Here is a 20,101-nt window from a genome sequence, read left to right on the forward strand (position 1 = left end):
AAGTAAGTGTAAGGTTAGAAGAGACTTTAGAAATAATTAATTTTAGACCTTCTAAGGTGCTGCACTCAGGGAGGTCAAATATTTTGCAGGACAACAAAAAAGAATATTTATTTACATTGTCAAAAGCTGTATGTTGCATCATGTAGTCATCAGGTGAGAGGGCAAGGATCAAGAGTAAAGGTGGGATCCTTTGCTTCTCGAAGAAACTTCTCTTTGATGGAGGACAGGGAGGAAAAGTCAAGGGAAAATGAAGACATGGAAAACTCTTGAGATGGCATAAGATCAAAACAAAAAGGGAACAGTTGATCATCATCTGTTGAGAGTTCAGGAGTCAGAGCTATAGTTGTAGACTTAATAAGACTAGGAAAAGAGTTAGAATTACTCCTGTGGGGAATGTGATAGGGAAACAATAAAGAATGAATAAAAGGATTGTCAGGCAACTTTGGGTCTTGAAATTGTGAATCTGTTGAAGTTTTCTATAGCACAATCACCAAGCAAAATGCAATATGGGGGCGGCTAGGTGGCGTAGTGGATAAAGCACCGGCCTTGGAGTCAAGAGTACCTGGGTTCAAATCCGGTCTCAGACACTTAATAATTACCTAGCTGTGTGGCCTTGGGCAAGCCACTTAACCCCATTTGCCTTGCAAAAACCTAAAAAAATGCAATATGGAATTATTTTATTTTAAGTCAGAATACTAATTTTTGTGGAGTGATATCTTGACAGCCTAGTGAACAGAAAACATAGTATGCAATTTTAAAGTGTGATGAACATAGCAGAAATTACTTAATCAGGACAATGAAATGAAAAATTATATCTTTCAAAGTTAAAAAAAAAGTTAATGAAAAATATCATAGAACATAGGGTGTCTAGTGGCACAAACAGATAAAGTATATATCCATCCCTGACCAAAAAAAAAAAAAACCCAACCCAAGCCAAACCACTATTCCAATGAAGTGATATCCTCAAAATGATGCTTCAGAGTCCTGCTTTTTTCTTTTAAGACAAGAGGGAAAGCCAAATTGAAGATTACATTTGGATTCATGGGAAAACAACCTCTCTACAATCAGAAAATAAAGAAATCATTTTCTAGGGATCATAGGATCATTTGAAAGAGACAAAGGTCAGAGGGCAGAAGGAGTGAGGAAAGGTTGATTAGGGGATGGGGATGGGGAGCAAAAAAGGCTGACTTTGGTTTGATGTAAGGAAAATTAAACATACCCATCAACCATGGCATTTCATCAACTGTAGTCCATACTACCTCTTTCTGGACAGTTCTTCCAAGAGACATTATTCTAGGAAAGGGAAGACTCTATCTTGCTTTAGTAGATTTAAGTCTATAAATAGGAAATGGGTGTCCTGCCCACTTTAGTTTTGTTTTGTACTTCTGAGACAAGTTCCTAAAGAGTGAGGAAACTCCCTCATTCCATGGAGATCTAGCAGATTGGAGAAAATGACTTGTAAATCTTATTGGATTATACAAAATGAGCAGGAAAATCTGACAGACCCAAATGATGCTTATTCCCTAGGCTCTGTCTGGAAAGGCAGAGGGTGTGTAAGATTAACTGATACTGCTGGGAGGCCTTGGCCTATTTAAAGGCTTCAACTCTGCCCTTTACAGGAAAGGAAACAGAAAAGCCCATTCAGAAATGTGGGCGTGGGTGTGATTAATCTGACTCAGAGACTGTTCTGCTAGCCCTTTCCTTTGGACTATATTGTTTTCGGGAAGGATTTGGGGGACGGAAAAGGAGAGAACATTTCCTTTTGCCTGTAGAAAGAATTATTCCTGAACTATATAGTCTCTTCTCCACCTCCAATCCCTAACATAAATTCACTTTCTCTAGATTTTGGGGTATCTTTTAAAATCAGGATTCAGGATCACCTTGGCCACTCTCTGACCTCCCTCATATGCTTATAAAATGCATAACTTGGAGCAGGTGGAACCCTAGACTTACAGTTTGGTTGGAATTCTGCTTCCGGTATTTATTAGCAATGTAACCGTAGGCAGATCAGTGAAACTGTACCTCCTCATCTGACAAACAAGGGATTGTTTGAATTTAATGACCACTAAGGTCTCTTTAACTCTAAAGTTATCCCCTTATACTTAAGGACTATTCATATACACTATTGCCCAACATCAAGCTCAGAGCACAGGAGACATTTCATAAATACCTGTTGATTGGTTCAATCATTTAATTACAGAGAAGAAAGCAACAGGTGTGAGACAACTTAAGAAGACCGGCCTTTGGGTTGCCCTGTTTGATGTGGGAAGATTTAAGATTGTATCTTCTTTTCCCACTAGGAGAGATTTGAGCCAAGACCAACCACATCAGTGCTCTTAAGAATTCCTAAGGCAGAGCATTGCTTGAGCCTTCTTTTTAGTTCTACATGTATGCCTAACCAAAACTAGAGTCTCCAGGGAACTGTTATATGTGTGGTTTGTTGGATATCAGAGATTAAAAAAAAAAGAAAAAACTTTTATTATTATTACTATTATTATTTTACTTAATATAGCATATATAAGAGCACTGTTTTAGAAACTATAAATATCTAGATTCTAGTCTCATCTTTGACACATTACTGTCTGTTTGGCCTGGGCTTAGTTTAACCTTGCAGAATTCTAGGCAAACATGGGTGTCCAACCTATTAACTCTTCTGGGCCACATCACCCAGTAAAAACTTGTCAAGGGCTGTGTTAGACAAGGGTTAAACCAGTCTGTGAAGCTGGAGCATTGGCACCTGTCCTCACCCATTCCTTCATTTTCTATTTACAGTCTGCAGTCTGCATAAATGGACTTTAAGGGTCACGTATGATTCGCAGGTTGGACACACATGAGAAGCTATAAAATTGCCTGGATAGATGGTGGTTCCTCACCTGAGAAGATCCCCTTACTAAATCCCCACTCCTTAATTCTGTAAGACATTTGCAGAATTACTTGTACCTTCTACAATCCTCTTATTTCATAGATGTGGAAATTTAGACCTAAAGTCATACAACTAACAACCAGCAGATCCTGGTTTTGGACTCTTTTCAAATGAATGAATGAATCAATCAATGATAAAGTATTTATTTAAAACTTTCTCTGCCAATACTTTTTTCACTGCTTCCCTGAGCTCACTGTGCCCGGAAGGGAAATGATGCAGTTGAGTTTTTGTTCTTTGATATATTAAGGAATGTCCTGTGCTCTTCTTACAGGAACCCCTCATGGTTCTGGTGGGAAGACTTCTTTAACCTGCCAGGAGTCCAGTGCCCTCTTCAGTCAGCCACCACCTGCTGGCTCCACAGCAATCCAAATGAGCCTGTATGACATGAGGCGAAATGTGTCTGAACTCCGACTCCAGCTCCGTCAGATGAGGGAGCTCCAGGTATGAGCTCTAAGTTGACAGATGCATCATGCCTTTTATTGTTGTCCATCTTCCATTTTCACAGAAAGCCAATGCCATGACGGGATATCTTGACTTGTGTGTGAATCAGATTTAAGGGAGACGAAGTTGAACAAAGTCATCAACTCCACTCTCTCTTCCCGAGTCATCTATCTAGTTATTGGAACTTTTCTTGTTCTTACCACATTATCTTTCCTTCAGCTCTATCCACCCTGTTTTTTGGGGGGAGTTGTGGTCTCTTTCATCTTTCCCATATGGGAAAAGACAAAAGACATAAGCAGTATAAGCTTAACTGATGGAGAAAATTTGAGTCTCACATTTGACTGCATTGTGAGAGAAGGGGAGGAAAATCTCACCAAACAACCTTAAAAATAGGATTTGTTTAGTAGGGCCTGTATGGGAAGGGTTATGGCATAACTCAAAACAGTAAGGTATGTGAAGTCAATTGATCCAGCTCTTCCTGTATACAAGGGACACTTTGGAGAGTGCTAAAGCCTGAACGAAAGGCCAATAAGCCATCAAGAAACTTCCAATCTGTGATTCTCTGTCATTTTGTCCTAGCTAGTCAGAGAGTTGTTTAGGGATTAATGTGAACCCCTATAAGAAAGGATGAATATGAAGAATACAAAGAACTATGGGAGTCCTAATTAATACAAGTGAAATGAGCAGGACAGAATCAGTGGTATGAGCAGTATCCTCAAAAAGTATAAGCCCTCTGGATAGGCAAAGGCTGGTGGAAGAAATACTTGCATCAGGATCAAAGGAAACTTTTGCAATAATCCAAGGAAGTGGTGACAGAGGCTTGAATTGGAGTTGTTCCTTTGGGAATAGATAAGAAGGGAGTATACCCCCTTTTCCCATTCCACTGATAGGATATCTGAGAAACAACAATCATTCCCCCTCTCTTGGCCAGCAATTCTAGATTTAGTCTTTCAGGATGATGTACTTTCAGAGCCTTGCTAGACGGAATGGGTATGCCTCATTTTAAATTTAGAGAGATTATACATTTCTAATTCCTCTACGTTGAGGAAAATTTAAAATCTCACAATCTCACAAATAAACCAAAATAAAACGACAGTCCCCTAAGTCAACATGTGCTTGGTGTTTAGCTGGGAAATGTATAGGTATTTCATTCCTTCCCTAGATGAATTCATAGTAATTTTGTTGTTGTTCAGTCATTCAGTTGTGTCTGATTCTTTGTGACTCTATGGATTTGAGCATGCTGGGTCCTTCTATCCACCTCATCCTCTGCCATCCCTTCTTCCTTTTGTCTTCTGTCTTTTCTAACATCAGGGTCTTTTCCAGTGAATCCTATCTTCTCATTATGGAGCCAAAGTATTTAAGCTTCAACTTCAGTATTTGACCTTCCTGACTGAATTAATGTCTTTAAGAATTGGCCAATTTACTGTCCAAGGGACTCTCAAAAGTTTTCTTCAGCATCATAATTTAAAAACATAAATTCTGCGGTATTCAGCTTTCTTTTCGGTACAGCTTTTATAGCTATTCATCACTACTGAAAGAACCTTAGCTTTGAATAGTCAGGTCTTTGTCAGCAGGCAAGATGATGTCTCTGCTTTTGAGTATAATTGACATTTATATAGCACCTGAAGATTTTCATAATGCATCAGAAGTAGTATCACATTTAATTTTCACAATAACCCTGCAAGATAAAGTTCTATTCTTTTTTTTTTTATTTTTTTGCAAGGCAATGGGGTTAAGTGGCTTGCCGAAGGCCACACAGCTAGGTAATTATCATGTGTCTGAGGTCAGATTTGAACTCAGGGACTCTTGACTCCAGGGCCAGTGCTCTATCCACTGTGCCACCTAGCTGCCCCGATAAGGTTCTATTCTTACACTCATTTTAGATTTGAGAAGTCAAGTCCCACAGTGACTTGCCTAGGATGTAGGCAGAATTTAAACTCTAGTCTCCTGACTTCAGGTAATGTATTGTATCTAGGACAGCACAAATGAAGTCAAGTCACTTTTTCTCTAGAGCTTCAGTTCCTTACCTTGTAAGTCCAGGAGGCTGAACTAATTTCAGAGATCCCCTCTGGCTCTAAATCTGTGATGTTATGAAGAGTAGCATACCAGAGCTTTCCAAATTCATGAACCTTTCTGACCAGCAAAGTCTCTATAGCTTAAGGGGGTAATCTGAATGGGAAAAACAGGATTCAGAGGAATTGGGTTCAACTCTCACCTCTGATGCTTACTACCCTTTAACTTGGAGCAAGTCACTTAATCCCCTTGGGTCTCAGTTTCTTTATTTGTAAAATGAAAGAGTTGGATTAGAACACCTGTGAGGTTCCTGCCAGTTCATTACATCATTGGTTTAATCTTACATCCTGAAATGAGTTGGTTGCATCAGCCCTTTGTTTTCCTCCTGAAGCTTAACTGCAGATGAGGGGAAGTATTTCCCTTTTTCCTCTAGGCCAGGTGGATTATATAAAAAATAAGAAAAAATATTTTCTTTATTTCCTTTTACTCTTCTGTGAATTAGAGAGAGTCCTACATAACTGATACAAAATATCACTTCAGGACCAGCAAGGTCATTCAATCCCTGGTCCTATGTTTATTTTGAAAATCTACGGTTATTTTTTAAGAAAACAAGTTATAGATAAGGCCAGTCTGGAATATTTTGATCTCTTCCAGAAAAGAAAAGGCTAATTGGGCTCTGGGGATTTAGGGAGGCTTCCCCAGGGTTTTTAACTTCTCCTACCTTCAATCAATCAATAAGCATTGATTAATTATCAAATGACTATGGGCTAGATGCTAGCAATATAAAAGACAGAAATGAAATGTTTCTTGCCTACTGAGGGCCGATATCCTATTGGTAGTAAGGGGAAATACATATGCATATATATATTTATTTACAAAATATTGGATCAGTGATTTTATTTGTCTAGCAAACTCCCAAACAACAAAATAACTGCTACCGAGAACTTTCTTTTTTTAAAAATTTATTTGTTTATTTTGAACTTTACATTTTTTTCCCTAATCTCACTTCCTTCCACCCACTCCCACAGAAGGCAGTATGCTAGTCTTTACATTGTTTCCATGGTATATTGATCTAAGTTGAATGTGATGAGAGAGAAATCATATCCTTAAGGGGAAAAAAAAGTATAAGAGATAGTAAAATTGTATAATAAGATTTTTTTTAATGAAAGGTAATAGTCTTTGGTCTTTGTTTAATTCTTTCTCTAGATACAGACGGTATTCTCCATCGCAGATACCCCAAAATTGTGTCTGATTGTTGCACTGATGGAATGAGCAAATCCATTAAGGTTGATCATCATCCCCATGTTGCTGTTAGGATTTACATTGTTGTTCTAGTTCTGCTCATCTCACTCAGCATAATTTCATGCAAATCCATCCAAGCCTCCCTGAATTGCCATCCCTCCTGGTTTCTAATAGAACAATAGTGTTCCTTAATGTACATGTACCACAATTTGCTCAGCTATTCCCCAGTTGATGGACATTCACTCAATTTCCAATTCTTTGCCACCACAAACAGGGCTGCTATGAATCTTTTTTGTACAAGTAATGTTTTTACCCTTTTTCATCATCTCTTCAGGGTATAGACCCAGTAGTGGTATTGCTGGATCAAAAGTATACACATTTTTATTGTCCTTTGGGCGTAATTTCAAATTGCTCTCCAGAAAGGTTGGATGAGTACACAGCTCCACCAACAATGTATTAGTGTCCCAGATTTCCCACATCCCTTCCAACATTGATCATTGTCCTTTTTGGTCATGTTGACCAGTCTGAGAGGTGTGAGGTGGTACCTCAGAGATGCTTTAATTTGTATTTCTCTAATAAGTAGTGATTTAGAGCAATTTTTCATATGACTATGAATCGCTTTGATTTCCTCATTTGTAAATTTCCTTTGCATATCCTTTGACCATTTGTCAATTGGGGAATGGCTTATTTTTTAAAAAAATTTGACTCAGTTCTCTGTATATTTTAGAAATGAGTCCTTTGTCAGAAATACTAATTATAAAAATTGTTTCCCAATTTACTACATTTCTTTTGATCTTGGTTACAGTGATTTTGTCTGTGCAAAACTTTTTAATTTAATGTAATTGAAATAATCTAGTTTGTTTTTAATGATATTCTCCATCTCTTCTTTGGTCATAAACTGCTTACCTTTCAATAGATCTGACAAGGGAAACTATTCCTTGATATCCTATTTTTTTTAATGTCTAAATCCTATATCCATTTTGATCTTAACTTGGTCTAGGGTGTGAGGTGTTGGTCTAGTCCAAGTTTCTGCCATATTAACTTCCAATTTTCCCAACAGTTTTTATCTAAGAGAAAGTTTTTATCCTAATAGCTGGACTCTTTGGGTTTATCAAACAGCAGATTACTATAATCATTTCCTGCTATTGCACCTAATCTATTCCATTGATCCATCACTGTATTTCTTAGCCAATACCAGAGAGTTTTAATGAGATGTTTTATAATATAATTTCAGATCTGATAGGGCTCAGCCACCTTCTTTTGCACTTTTTTTCATTAAATCCTTAGAAATTCTTAACTTTTTATTTCTCATATAAATTTACTTACAATTTTTTTCTAACTTGTTAATGTAATTTTTTTGGAAGTTTGATTGCTAAGGCACTAAATCAGTAGTTTAATTTAGGTAGAATTGTTATTTTTATTATATTAATTCAGCCTAGCCATGGACAGCTGATATTTGCCCAGTTATTTAAATGGAGGTCTGCACTTTCAATCTTAATGAGCTGTCCAGTTTTCTGAGAAGGTAAATGACTTAACAAATGGCCAGGATGTGTTGCTAGGTCCTAGATCTTATATCTGCAAATGTATATCTATACATACTTATATTTTATGTATGCATGTATGTATATTTATATATATGTTTATATGTATAGATATATACATATATGTCTATGTATACACACACACACACACACACACACATATATATATATATATATATATACTAAGAATAAGATAATTTTGTTGGGGAGGCATTAATAACTAAGGGGTTCAGAAGGGCCTTGTGTTTGATTGCTACCAGCACCTGCAGGTCTCTGTGACAGCTCTGGCTCAAACACAGAAGAGTTGAGAGGGTTTGAGCTTATACAAATTCAGGTGAAGTGATAAGACCTTGATTTTTTCCTATTGAGGCAGGAAATTCTTATGCATTATGCTTTTATGTAAAAGAACCTATCTCTTCCTTTTTTTGTTTTCATGGCTTGCCTAACCTTCCTTGGAGCTGCCTTGGTTCATCTTTATTCTAGTTTCTTATATTGCTTCTCTTGGTTTGTGCTGTCTTATCCATTTGTATTTGATCTCCATGAAAGCAGAAATTTGCACTCCTTTATCTTTTAGCTCTCAGCTAGTTTTTGAAGAAGACCATGACATCAGAGAGGTGATGCCATGACAGGCAAGTGAGTTGGATTTAAGTGAGGGGATGCTATGCAAAGTCACCAGCCTTACTTTCTCCTCCAGAGTCATCTGGATCCAGTGGCCACTTAGTAGCACAGTATCTGACACAACATAGGTACATAATATTTATTTGTTGGTTGTTGATTGGTTGATTGATTTAATTGAAACAGAGCACCTAAAGATCAAATTAGATAGCAAGGCACCCATCTTAACTATGTAACTTATTTTATTGGTCTTGGGTAATAATTATAATAATAATAATTTGTTTAATGCTTAGATGCATTATCTCCTTTAATCCTCTTACCAATCATGATATGCATCATCTAAAATAAAAGCCTTCTGTTTTCAACATCTTTGATCATTCTGACTCTGGAAAAAAGCTCTCAAGCCCCCCAAAACTACCGTCGTAGATTGGGACATCTCTGAAGTTGTTAGTGCAAGTAGGTAGAGCCTACTCACTTTGCAGAGGAGAAAATTGAGGGCCAAAAAAACATAGGTTTGCTAATCAATGGGAAGCCAGCCTGAAAAATTATCTGACTCTGAAACCAGAGCCCTTTCCACTTTGCAAAGCTGCCTTCTCTTCCTAGTTTTTATTAGATTTCCAGATTTGATAACTATTTTACAAAGCATGGAGTTACCTCCAGAAGTTACCTCCTTAAGCAGCAGCTTTGAAAATCACATTTGTTTCTAGACCAGGCAGAAGGAAAATAGACATTTTGTTTTCAGAGCCCTTATAACCTCTGCATTCTTTGCCCTTCTTCCTGGTGTCTCCGCTTATAATCTATTCGATTTACTTCTCCCTGGGACTTCTGCCCTTTCCCTTTGTGTAGCCTATTTAAGACAAAAATAGTTTAAAATAATTAAGCTACCTCAGCACCAATTCTCCTTCAGTAAGTATATAACATGCCAGGAAATGAGAGCCACCCCAAAGCTAGTGGAAATTCAATGATGTGGCTGTCATTAGTGGTATATGGGGACTCACTAAAATAGCCTTGAAAATACAAAATGGAATTAGAAATTCAAATGCACTCTGAACTGTTATAAAATGGTGAAACTGCTTGAAATCCTCTATGCTTGGCAATGGACTACAGTAATTAGATAATTAAATCATAAGAAAATCCTAGGCTTGCAGAGCATATCCTATTTGTAGATGAGCATTTCGTTTCCAGAATTGATGGATTATCCTCAGCAATAGAAACTTGATGCAGATGTTGAAAAGGAGAGGTGAGAGAATGGAAAGGGTGAGAAGAGGAGGTCAGGGAAAGGAAGAGAAGGAAAGGGGAGAGGAGAGGAGGGGAGCAAAGGGTGCATGAAGAATAAACTAGTTCTAACCAGGACCTGTGTAGGCCAGGGAAGAGGCAAAAAGGAGAAGGTTTTCAGAACCTGGTTCCAATGATTCTTGGTTGCTCCTGAGGCTGAAATCTCACTCAAGGAGCTACATATTCACATTCTAAGTAAAGACATTCCACGCCAATCCTACCTCCAAAAAATAAGAGGAACTTTAACAAATAAGGCATTTTTCTTGGGACAAAGATAGACAGACAATTAAGTCAAAATCTGGACTCCACCCTCTTTTTCTCTTGTTAAAACAATAAGACAACATGTATGTTCACTATATAACTATAATGTAAACTAAGTAATATAGGATCCCCACCCTCGAGAAATTTAGGCACCAATGATTGTCTCTCCAGTTTACTGGTACCTACCAATGAGGAAGTAACAGGTTCCAGTTTTTTGTTTTTTTTTTTTAGTAATAGTCTATCTTGGGGAGCATTCAGCCTTAGGCATAGAATCCATGCAGCAGATAGAACATTGGCCATAAAATGGCAATCCCTTATCTAGGCCTCTAAGATTGGCAAAGCACTCTATTTCATTTAGGTTATTTTATTTGCACCATGGTGATATGTTCATTGCGTGTGTTTGTGTGTGTTTGTATGTATGTGTATGTGAATGTGTGAATGTGTGTTTTTGTATCTGTGTACACTATTCTTATCCTGATTTTAGAGATGAGGAAACTGAAGCACAAGGTTTTGAATTGAATAGAACTGACTTCCTGACTCCAAGTCTTTCTTTATCCACTCTATCACCTACTGCCTCTGTATGGCATGATTCAGTATAAAAATGTTTGATAACAAACCATTAATTTTCATTATTAGTTTTTTAAAATTTTATTCACATGATCTATTTGTTGAAATTTATTATTTACTACTAAAGTACATTTGTTTATTATTTAAATATTTGGGTTTTATTTATTATGCTTCTATGTTATTTCTATCACAGCTATTTTGTACAGCTTGCTATTTCTTTCAAATATATAATAAAGTTGTCATGTAACTTTCTTCTTTTATTTTTCTCTTTTTCTACCTCTCCCTCACACCCTCTTCCTAGAGATGGGTATCAGTAGGCATAAATATGTGTGTGCACAAGCAATATATTTCTATCAGGATGAGGCACTGTTTTTTTTTTTTTTTTAGTAAATAGAGCACATGATGTGCCTCAGAACCAGGGAGATTTAGGTTCAAGTCTCACCTCTGTCAGTTACTGGTTGTGTGTCCCTGGAGCTAATCACTAAATTTGTCATTATTTTAGGTACCTCTAAGTCAGGAACTCTTAACTGAGGACCCTGAACTTTTAAAAAGTTATTATTATTATTTTAATACTTTTCAATATTACAAGTTTCCTTCATATTTCTATCCACATCACTTTATGTATTATTCTGAGGGGGGAGGAAGGTCTAAAGACTTCACCAGATTACCAAAAGGGTACAGGACACGGAAAAAGATTAAGAAAATCTTCAGGTCTACAATTTGCATTGAAAGAGGGAATTTCTCCATCTGGGAACCATTCTTTATATCAATGAAATCTCCAATCCAGCCCTAATCCCTAGGGCAGGAGTGGGGAAACTTTATTCTGCCAATTTATAACATCATTTGCTTGCCGTACAAAATTATCAACTTAAAAAATTAACATGCCAAATTTGGTCAAACATTTAATTAATACACTCCCTAAAATGCTCCTAGATTTATTGAATTTTGAGTCCCACCCGTGGTTGCCCTGGCAGCCCTAGAACAAATGATTGGGGATGGGGGGAACCTTATATGGCAGAGAATAGATATTCCCCACCCCTGCTCTAGAGAGAAATTCTTCTGATTCCTTCACTACCCCCACCTTTAGGTCAAATACTATAAAGTATAACTAGGGCAGCTTCTTTGAGTTTACGCCTGGGTGGGGTTGGACCAGGGGCTGGGCTAAGGTAGAGGTTATCTATTAGGTGAGAGCTGATGTGAGGAAGTACTTTGTCATTTTCTTCCTTTTCATACCTACTACCTAGGTACTAAACTCTCTTGTTTCTACACTGCTGAAAGACTGCAAGTGTTAGTATCTTCTAAATTCACTTCCTTGAGATGAAGGGCATGCTGCCCTACCTTAGGTATAGCTCTGCTTTCTGTTATTGAAGAGGAAACTATTCACCCAAGTGATACAGCTAGAATTTGAACTCGGGGCTTCTGGGTTCACCAATTCTGGTGCCGTGCCACTTCCTCTGCCTCTGGCTACTTTCTCCTGTCTCAGTAGAACCAGGCTGATATGAAACATGTCCTTTCTCCAAAATGCCAGATAAAGATGGCTCCTCCTAAGGCAGATTCAAGGACTGAGAAATAACTACTTGTTTGCCCCTGGGTTGATGGTGGCGGGGAGCATTCCAGAGTCTGGAAAGGCAAAAAATATAGGGTGCAAGAGAGACTTTGCCCCCTCACCTCACTACCACAGTACCCTGTCTCTTGATTAAAAAGGAAGGTGATTCTGTACTTAATGTTCCATTTATTGAAACTTTACACAAACTCACTATCACTGTTCTGGGAGGGAGGATGCCGCTAGATATCAGAGTGACAAAAATCATGGGCCCAACATAGAGTCCTTGAGTTTGGAATCTCAACCCTGGGTTTGCTGAGTTATTTTAGGGGCTTTGGGGGGATATTGCCTTAGGGACAATGAGCCTGAGTCTGGCTATTCACAGCCCCAGATAGTAGAATTGAAAACTTGTACCCTATAAAGAATTAACCAGCAAACATACCACTGTGTACACCAACCAGGATTTCCATTTGAAAAACCCGTTATTTATACTCCATCATCTATGAAGCCACATGTGGCAATCAATCCTACAATGACTGAATTGAATCTGGTGCCTGCATCCATGAGACAAGACTTTTCTTGGGGTCTACTATCTGGCTCCCTGGAGAAGAAGAGGGTGGGCTACTTCTCTTATGACACTTGCTCATCTCTCCACCACAGGCTTATAAATAAGAAAAAGGCAGCATTTCAGAGAGAAGGTAAATGAGCCATTTTTCATATTTCAGCAGTGACATATTTGAAAAGATTTATAGTTTTAGAGCTGGCAAGGATCTTAGAGGTCATCTCGTCCAACTTTCTTCCCCCCACCACCATTTTAAACTGGAGAGTCAACTGCAAGACCTTTGTATCAGTCTTCCCACATTCCTGGAATGCAGGCACTCCTCACCTGCATCTTTGGGGATTATTATCTCTCTTCAAATTACTGCCAAGGGGCCACCTCCTCCAGGAAACTAGTTAGAATGTTCTCTCCTTCAAGTTATAAAGTATTGGTTCATCTGCTTATAATATAATCTATTCCCTACTCTCATTGCAAAAGTGGAAGAAATCTTCAAAGTCCAATCCTCTTTTTTTTTTTTGCAGATGAGAATAAGGAGATCTGGAGATTTTAAGTGATGTCCAAATAGCAGAATCTGGATTCAATTCTGGTTCTCTTTGGTTCTCTTATTTCAAATCCAGTCTGCCCTTCAGGACCAGGGATGTTTCCATCTTCTCTTTAGATCCCCAAGGCTCTGTAGTGCCTTGCCTAATAGGAGATATTAAATAAATGTTTATTAAATTGAATTGAACTACCCAAGGTTCATTGACCAAGACCACTCATTTTACTGATGAAAAAAACAAATCTCAGAAAAATTAGATAATCTCAGTTTACTGATTTAGAGCTAGAAGAAATCTTAGGGAAGGTTATATTGTAGCTAGGTTAGGTTACTGATGGCTAGGTGAATTCAGTAGATAGTGCACAATCCTTGGAGTCAGAAAGTCCTGAGTTCAAATGTTATCAGGAACACTTATTAACTATGTCATTCTAAGCAAATCTCTTGTGCCTCAGTTGTCTCATTTGTAAAATAGGTATTATGATGATAATAATAGTACCTACCTCACTGAGAATCTCATTAGATAATAAATATTCAAGTGCATATATAAATGTTAGCTGTGGCTTGCTCAAGATCCAAAAGGGAGTTGATATCAGAGATGGCATGAGATTCTGGGTTCTCTGAATCTAATTGCATCCTACTGCCTTATGACACATATGAGCACCTTTAAATCTGACATTTCTTCAAAGCCAAAGCCTCTTCTCTTTCTTATAAAGGGGATTAATGAAAATGGCCCATTTTCTGTTACCCAGCAGAATTAATGAATAGAGTCCATTGGTTCAAACTGCAAATCCCTGGACAGATGAAATCATTAAGTCCATTAACTCCAACACGGGGGGGGGGGGTACCAAGCTACATTCTAGGAATTGAAAGGAGAGAGGCCTTTACATAACTGACCCCAGCCCCATTGCCCACCATCCATACTCTCTTGTGTTCTTTCTACATGGTCATGGGAGAGTAAGGCAAAGGAAAACCATAAGAAGTTGGAGCTAGAAGAAATCTTAGAGAACATCTAATTTAAACTTTTTATTTTACAAATTAGAACTTTTTATTTTTCAGATTAGATCTCCCCAAAGTTATGTAATTGGTCATTACAAAGCTAACACTGGTATCCAAGTCTCCCTATTATACTCAGGTCCATTGTACTCATTATACTGCTTCACATCAACAATCATTTTATCTTTCAAGGCTCAGACACGGTCCTTGGTAGGTTGTGCCTCCATCGATTCATGATCGTTCAGTTCTACTCTTGTGACTCCTTGATAAAATCCTATGAAAGGTATAAGCTATCTTGAAGAGGTATCAAATTCAGATATTTAGATCCAGACACAAGCCAGAACAAATGTTTTAATGTCTCAGAAATAGATCTACCTATTCATAAATGTGCACAAAATTCAATTTAGTTTCAAGAATCTCCTAAAAGAAAAATAAAAGCAGTTTTAGCAATTAAAAAACTTAATAGGATTAGAAATGCATATAATCCAATTTACATAAAGACCATAAAATAAAGTTACTTGTGGAGACCTTTTTTTTGCCTTTTAAATTTATTTTCTCAATGCCTTTACCCAGAGTAAGCTATGTGTGATCCTGGGTAGGTTAATTAAGCCTCTGCCTCAGTTTCCCCTTCTGTAAAGTGTAGGTAATAGTAGCACCTGCTTCACAGTGTTGTTGTAATCTAAGTCCTGATTTTAGTGTTACTTGATTCATTGAGCCAATCAATCAATAAACATTTATCAGCTACTTTCTATGGGTCAGGCACTGTGTTCTGGAAATGCAAAAAGTGGCAATAATCCCTCCTTCAAAGAGCTTAAAATCTGACGGTGGATACACACGCAAACAAATAGTTACAAAGCAAGCTCTCATAGGATCAATAGGAAATAACAGAGGAGGCTCTGGGATTAAGAGGGGTTGGAAAAAGTATCCCGTAAGAGCTGGAATTTTCATTGTGGTTTAAAAGAAGTCAATGAAGTCAATAGAATAAAGCAGGAAAAGTGTTCAGGCATAGCAGCCTGAGAGAATGCCCAGAGCCAAGAGATGGAGGAACTTGTTTGTGGAACAACCCAGCCAGGGCGAATAGAGCAAGCTCTGTCTAAGGAGACAAGGAAATCAGTCTTGGTACAGAATAAAACAAGACTTGTCTGACTCCAAGTCCACTCCTAGTCCACTCCAATGTAAGTCCATTCAAGCTTCCCAAGAAGGAATTGTAACAATGCCTAGAAGAATGAGGCAAAACTCCAACAATATCCATCTTGAAAGTATTTTGAAATAAATTGACTTTAAGTATATACCTAGAAAATGAAGGCTCTTATCTCTTTAATTCACATGCTCCTCAAAGGCTTCTTACTCAGCAGTTTGATACTACAATAATGATTTCTAGAGAGTACACACAGTCCCTGTTAGCATTCAGCACTAACCAGACTATTGTCTTGGTCCGATAGATAGATAGATAGATAGAGATAGATAGAGATATATAAATATATCCTTCCCCCAACATTTGACCACATAATACCAACCAGTCCCATTTCCAGTATAGAAAATATAAGTCCCCCTTCACCTCCTCTAAGACAGTCTGTAATATAAAGGCAAATAGGTGGCACTAACTGTCAGAGGCAGGAGCAGATTTCAATCCTCAGTGCCAGTGTTCTTTCCACTGCCACTTTCTCCTGTGGAAGAAGGAGACTTAACAGTTAGATGAGATTCAGGTCCTGGACTGAAATGTACCATACAGTCAACCAGGTACAATGAAAAGGGCCATAGGATTAGGAGTCAAGAAAGCAAGTATCAAAGGCCACCTCTGTCATTTATTGTCACCTGTGTAAGGTTGGACAAGCCACTTAACCCTCCTGCGTTCATTTTCCTTCTCTGTGAAAGGAGATGGTTGGACTAAAGCTCTCTAAGGTCCCACCTTTCTTTAATTTATGACTAGAAAGCTCCTGCCATCACATAAATGAATATTGTGGATGTTCTGCTGCTCCTATCCACTACTAAGCTTATCAATCACCATCAACAAAGGGAGACATGGAAGGCAAGGAACTGCTGTGTAAGCATCTAACTTGAAGCAAAGCATCTATATTCCAATACCAAATGTAAATGATTTCTGGATTATTCACATTAGGGTTTTTTCACACCTCCATTTGCACCCTGCACTACTGACAGATCCCTCTTTATCTTTAGCTCTAAGATGAAATATGGCAGCTATGAAATGGAGTACCAAATAGTAGTTATACCAGAAAGCAAGCAAGACAATAACAGTTAATTGAAATTTCAGGGAAACATTAGACAGGTAGACTATAATGATTGTGTTGGAGGCAGAGTAAATGAATTGACTTGATGGATGAGCTGTCAAAAATCATAAGGCACTCAGCAAGCACAGAAAGTATGAACAAATCTACAAAGCAGAAACTTTGCAAGTGGCCAAGTATATGTTCCAGAAATGGAATGCCATCAATTTTGAGTTTAATGACTAATGACTCAATTCAGGGCTTCTGTTTGAAGTCTACTTACCAACTGGCCAGCCAGTATGCCATTATCGAAAGCCCTCCATGTACCAGTCATTGTACTCAGTTCTGGGAATACAAAGTGAAACAATTCCTTCCATTGAGAAGCTAACATTCAGGGGCAGCTCGGTGGTGCAGTGGATAGAGTACCAGCCCTGGAGTCAGGAAGACCTGAGTTCAAATGCGACCTCAGACATTTAATAATTACCTAGACATATGACCTGGGGCAAGCCATTTAACCTAATTGCCATGCAAAAATAAAAAAAAGAGAAGCTTACATTCTGTCAGAGAAACAACATATGTACACATACATGCCCACAAAGCACATACAGGGTAATTTGGAGAGGCAAGTCCCTAACAACTGGTGATTAGGAAAGGTCTTATATAGGAGGCTGTGCTTGAGCTATGTTGGGAAGGAATTTAGAATTCTGAAAGGAAGCATGCCTTCCTAGGACAGCCTGTACAAAAGCTTGGAAAAACGGAGATGGAATCTTGTTTGAGGAATATCAGCAGAGAGGACAGTTTGGCTGATTGTCAAGAGGATTTCTGTGTGATGGGAACAGAAAAGTAGGCTGGAGCCTCAAAACTCTGAATGCTAAATAGGGAAGGTTGTATTCAATCCTAGAAGCAGTAGGTAGCAACTGGAGATTTTAGAGCAAGAGGGAAATATGTTCTCCAGATTAAACTTAACAATTTCACAGAGAATGAATTGGAAAGGGGGTAGGGTAGAAGGGATAGAGACTGAATGCAGGAAAACCAATTAGGAAACAATTGTAGTAGTTCCGGACAGAAGGAATGATGGCTTGAACTAGAGTGATAACTGGTCGAATAGAGGGAAAGGAGGCAGATTTGAGACCTTGTCAAGGTAGAACCCATAAATCTTGGCAATTCTAAACAGGTGGATCTCTATTTCACTCTCTTGGGGTGGGAATGGAAGGGCATGAAGAGGACAGTCACAAAATCATAGAAATCGGATGGATGGAAATATGAACAAGTAGCCTATGTAAAATTACTATGATATCACCTAATTCACAAGCAGATATAGAGCCTTTTTAGTACTAAAGATGGATAATGATGATATTCATTCATTGCTGTTTCACATACTGGTGAAGAGCTGGGCTAACTGAGCCACTCCACAACCTGAGCCATCCCATGGCAGCAACAAGAAAGGTAATAGTAATATTTCCTATATATTGGATAGGATACAGTCAGTAGAGAAGAGATTCAGTTTCTTCCAAATGATAGTCATGTGAGAATGAGATCTACAATATGGTAGCATAGAATTCTATTCGTCACTTTGGAAATTCTCAGGCAAGATTTAAGTGATCATAGAACAGATATTCTCCTCCTCAGGGAACTAAAATGCCATAGTCAGTAAACATATATGAATATTTACACATATACATTTATGTTCGTGCATCTACATTTACATTTACACACATCTATGTGTGTGTCCAGACATATATATGTATATATATTATATATTATATATATATATATATATATATATAATGGGTAGCTGCACCCCAAAAACAGATATTTGAAAGGAATGTCTCTCTCTGTCTCTCTCTCCACATATATATATATATATATATATATGTATGTATGTATGCATATATTGAAAAATCACATTGGTTATAATGGGCTGCCCTTGAGCTTTGTCCAAGTCAGATTTGGATAAGAGGGAGCACAGCCTCTCCTCAAATCCAGATAGTAAATCATCAGCTGCAGGCATGTTTATCTAAACCCAGTCCTGAGCACTTGCAAAGCTTTCCATTGCCAGAGATGTTAGCTGGGCAAGGAAAATTGAACTTGATTTCTTTTGTGAAACAGCTGCAGAATCAGGAGTTGCTGAGGGCCATGATGAAGAAGGCCGAGCAGGAAATCAATGGCAAAGTGATTGAAACCCTAAAGAGGCTGGAGGATCCCGTGCAGCGGCAGCGGCACCTGGTGGAGCAAGAAAGGCAGAAGTACCTTCACGAAGAGGAAAAAATAGTCAAGAAATTATGGTGAGTGGTGATATTGGGTTCAAATAAAGGTATAGCCCTTTGCTCATAGAAAAGTTGTCTCTCCAAAATGGGAACCACTTCCTAGATATAGATCCTGCTTATTTAATGTCCTGTTGAATGAAACTTTGGGACACCAACTAATTCACGATTCTTTGCTTTGATTGATTGATTGATTGATTGATTGATATGTTGTCTCAGCCCCTAAACTAAGATCCCTTTTAAAAGTTCCAAACTATAAGTAACTTAGGAAAAAGAGAAGTAATTATGGGCCAGGCCAGATTTTATCGAAACCAATTCCATGGGAAAATGTTTAGTATAATCCGGTCATCAACATAACCGGTCACTTTCAAAAAAGCTTTTGCCATTGGCAGATCCTTTACCGGAGTTCAACTCCACACTCAATTAAAAGGAGCAAATAGTAAAGCTGTATGTATGATAAATGTGATATTAATAATTAATGTAAAGACCAAGTCAGGATGAGATTGTATTAAACATATCTTCATAATAAAATCCCCAGAAAAACAATTTGAACAATGTCTGATCCAAAGTGAGGAAAGGTGCTCCTTTGAATGTTAAGAGTTTTATCAATAGTCCTCATTGAAAGCATTTCTCAGACCACACCATTAAAATTTAGCACTGGTTTATTATACCTAGGCAGTAGAAGGAATACATCTTTTATGTTAATGTATGGGAGGCTATACAAGGCCATTTATCACAGAACTATTGCACCTTATGTTTTAATGAAGAGTCATTTTTCTGGGTGCTTCTAGCATACTCAGGCTGTAATTCTGCCATTTCCTAGAGTGTGCTATTCCCATAATTTGGGATTTTAAGAGAATTGCTTTCAAATGGTCCTCATAGCCACCATTCTCTGTGATCTATAGATTAGACTCTATCACCTAGTCTTTATTTGATTGATATTTCACATTTCCTTCAGAACCAGCCTAACATATTTTGATAAAATGAGAATTTTCCTCCAAGGGACAGACCAAAGAGAAGATGAAAATTGGAAATCTTTTTAATGAATTAAAATTATTCATCCAAGTTTTCCTATAATGTCATGGCATTATATAGCTTCTTTAT

At 37.9% G+C, this 20,101-nt stretch overlaps 1 protein-coding gene across 15 annotated transcripts in view; it reads left to right on the forward strand.

The window, feature by feature from the left end:
- KIAA1217 (KIAA1217 ortholog) overlaps positions 1-20,101 on the forward strand; it is a 564,114-nt gene that overhangs the window by 512,834 nt on the left and 31,179 nt on the right. For all 15 annotated transcript variants that reach the window (XM_074192996.1, XM_074192997.1, XM_074192998.1 and 12 more), the window contains 2 exons: positions 3,195-3,364; positions 18,843-19,018. In XM_074192996.1, coding sequence (XP_074049097.1) covers positions 3,195-3,364; positions 18,843-19,018 — 346 coding nt within the window. The remainder of the gene's footprint in view (positions 1-3,194; positions 3,365-18,842; positions 19,019-20,101) is intronic.

Source organism: Macrotis lagotis, chromosome 7 (genome assembly GCF_037893015.1).
Source record: "Macrotis lagotis isolate mMagLag1 chromosome 7, bilby.v1.9.chrom.fasta, whole genome shotgun sequence".
NCBI classification, from domain to species: domain Eukaryota; kingdom Metazoa; phylum Chordata; class Mammalia; order Peramelemorphia; family Peramelidae; genus Macrotis; species Macrotis lagotis.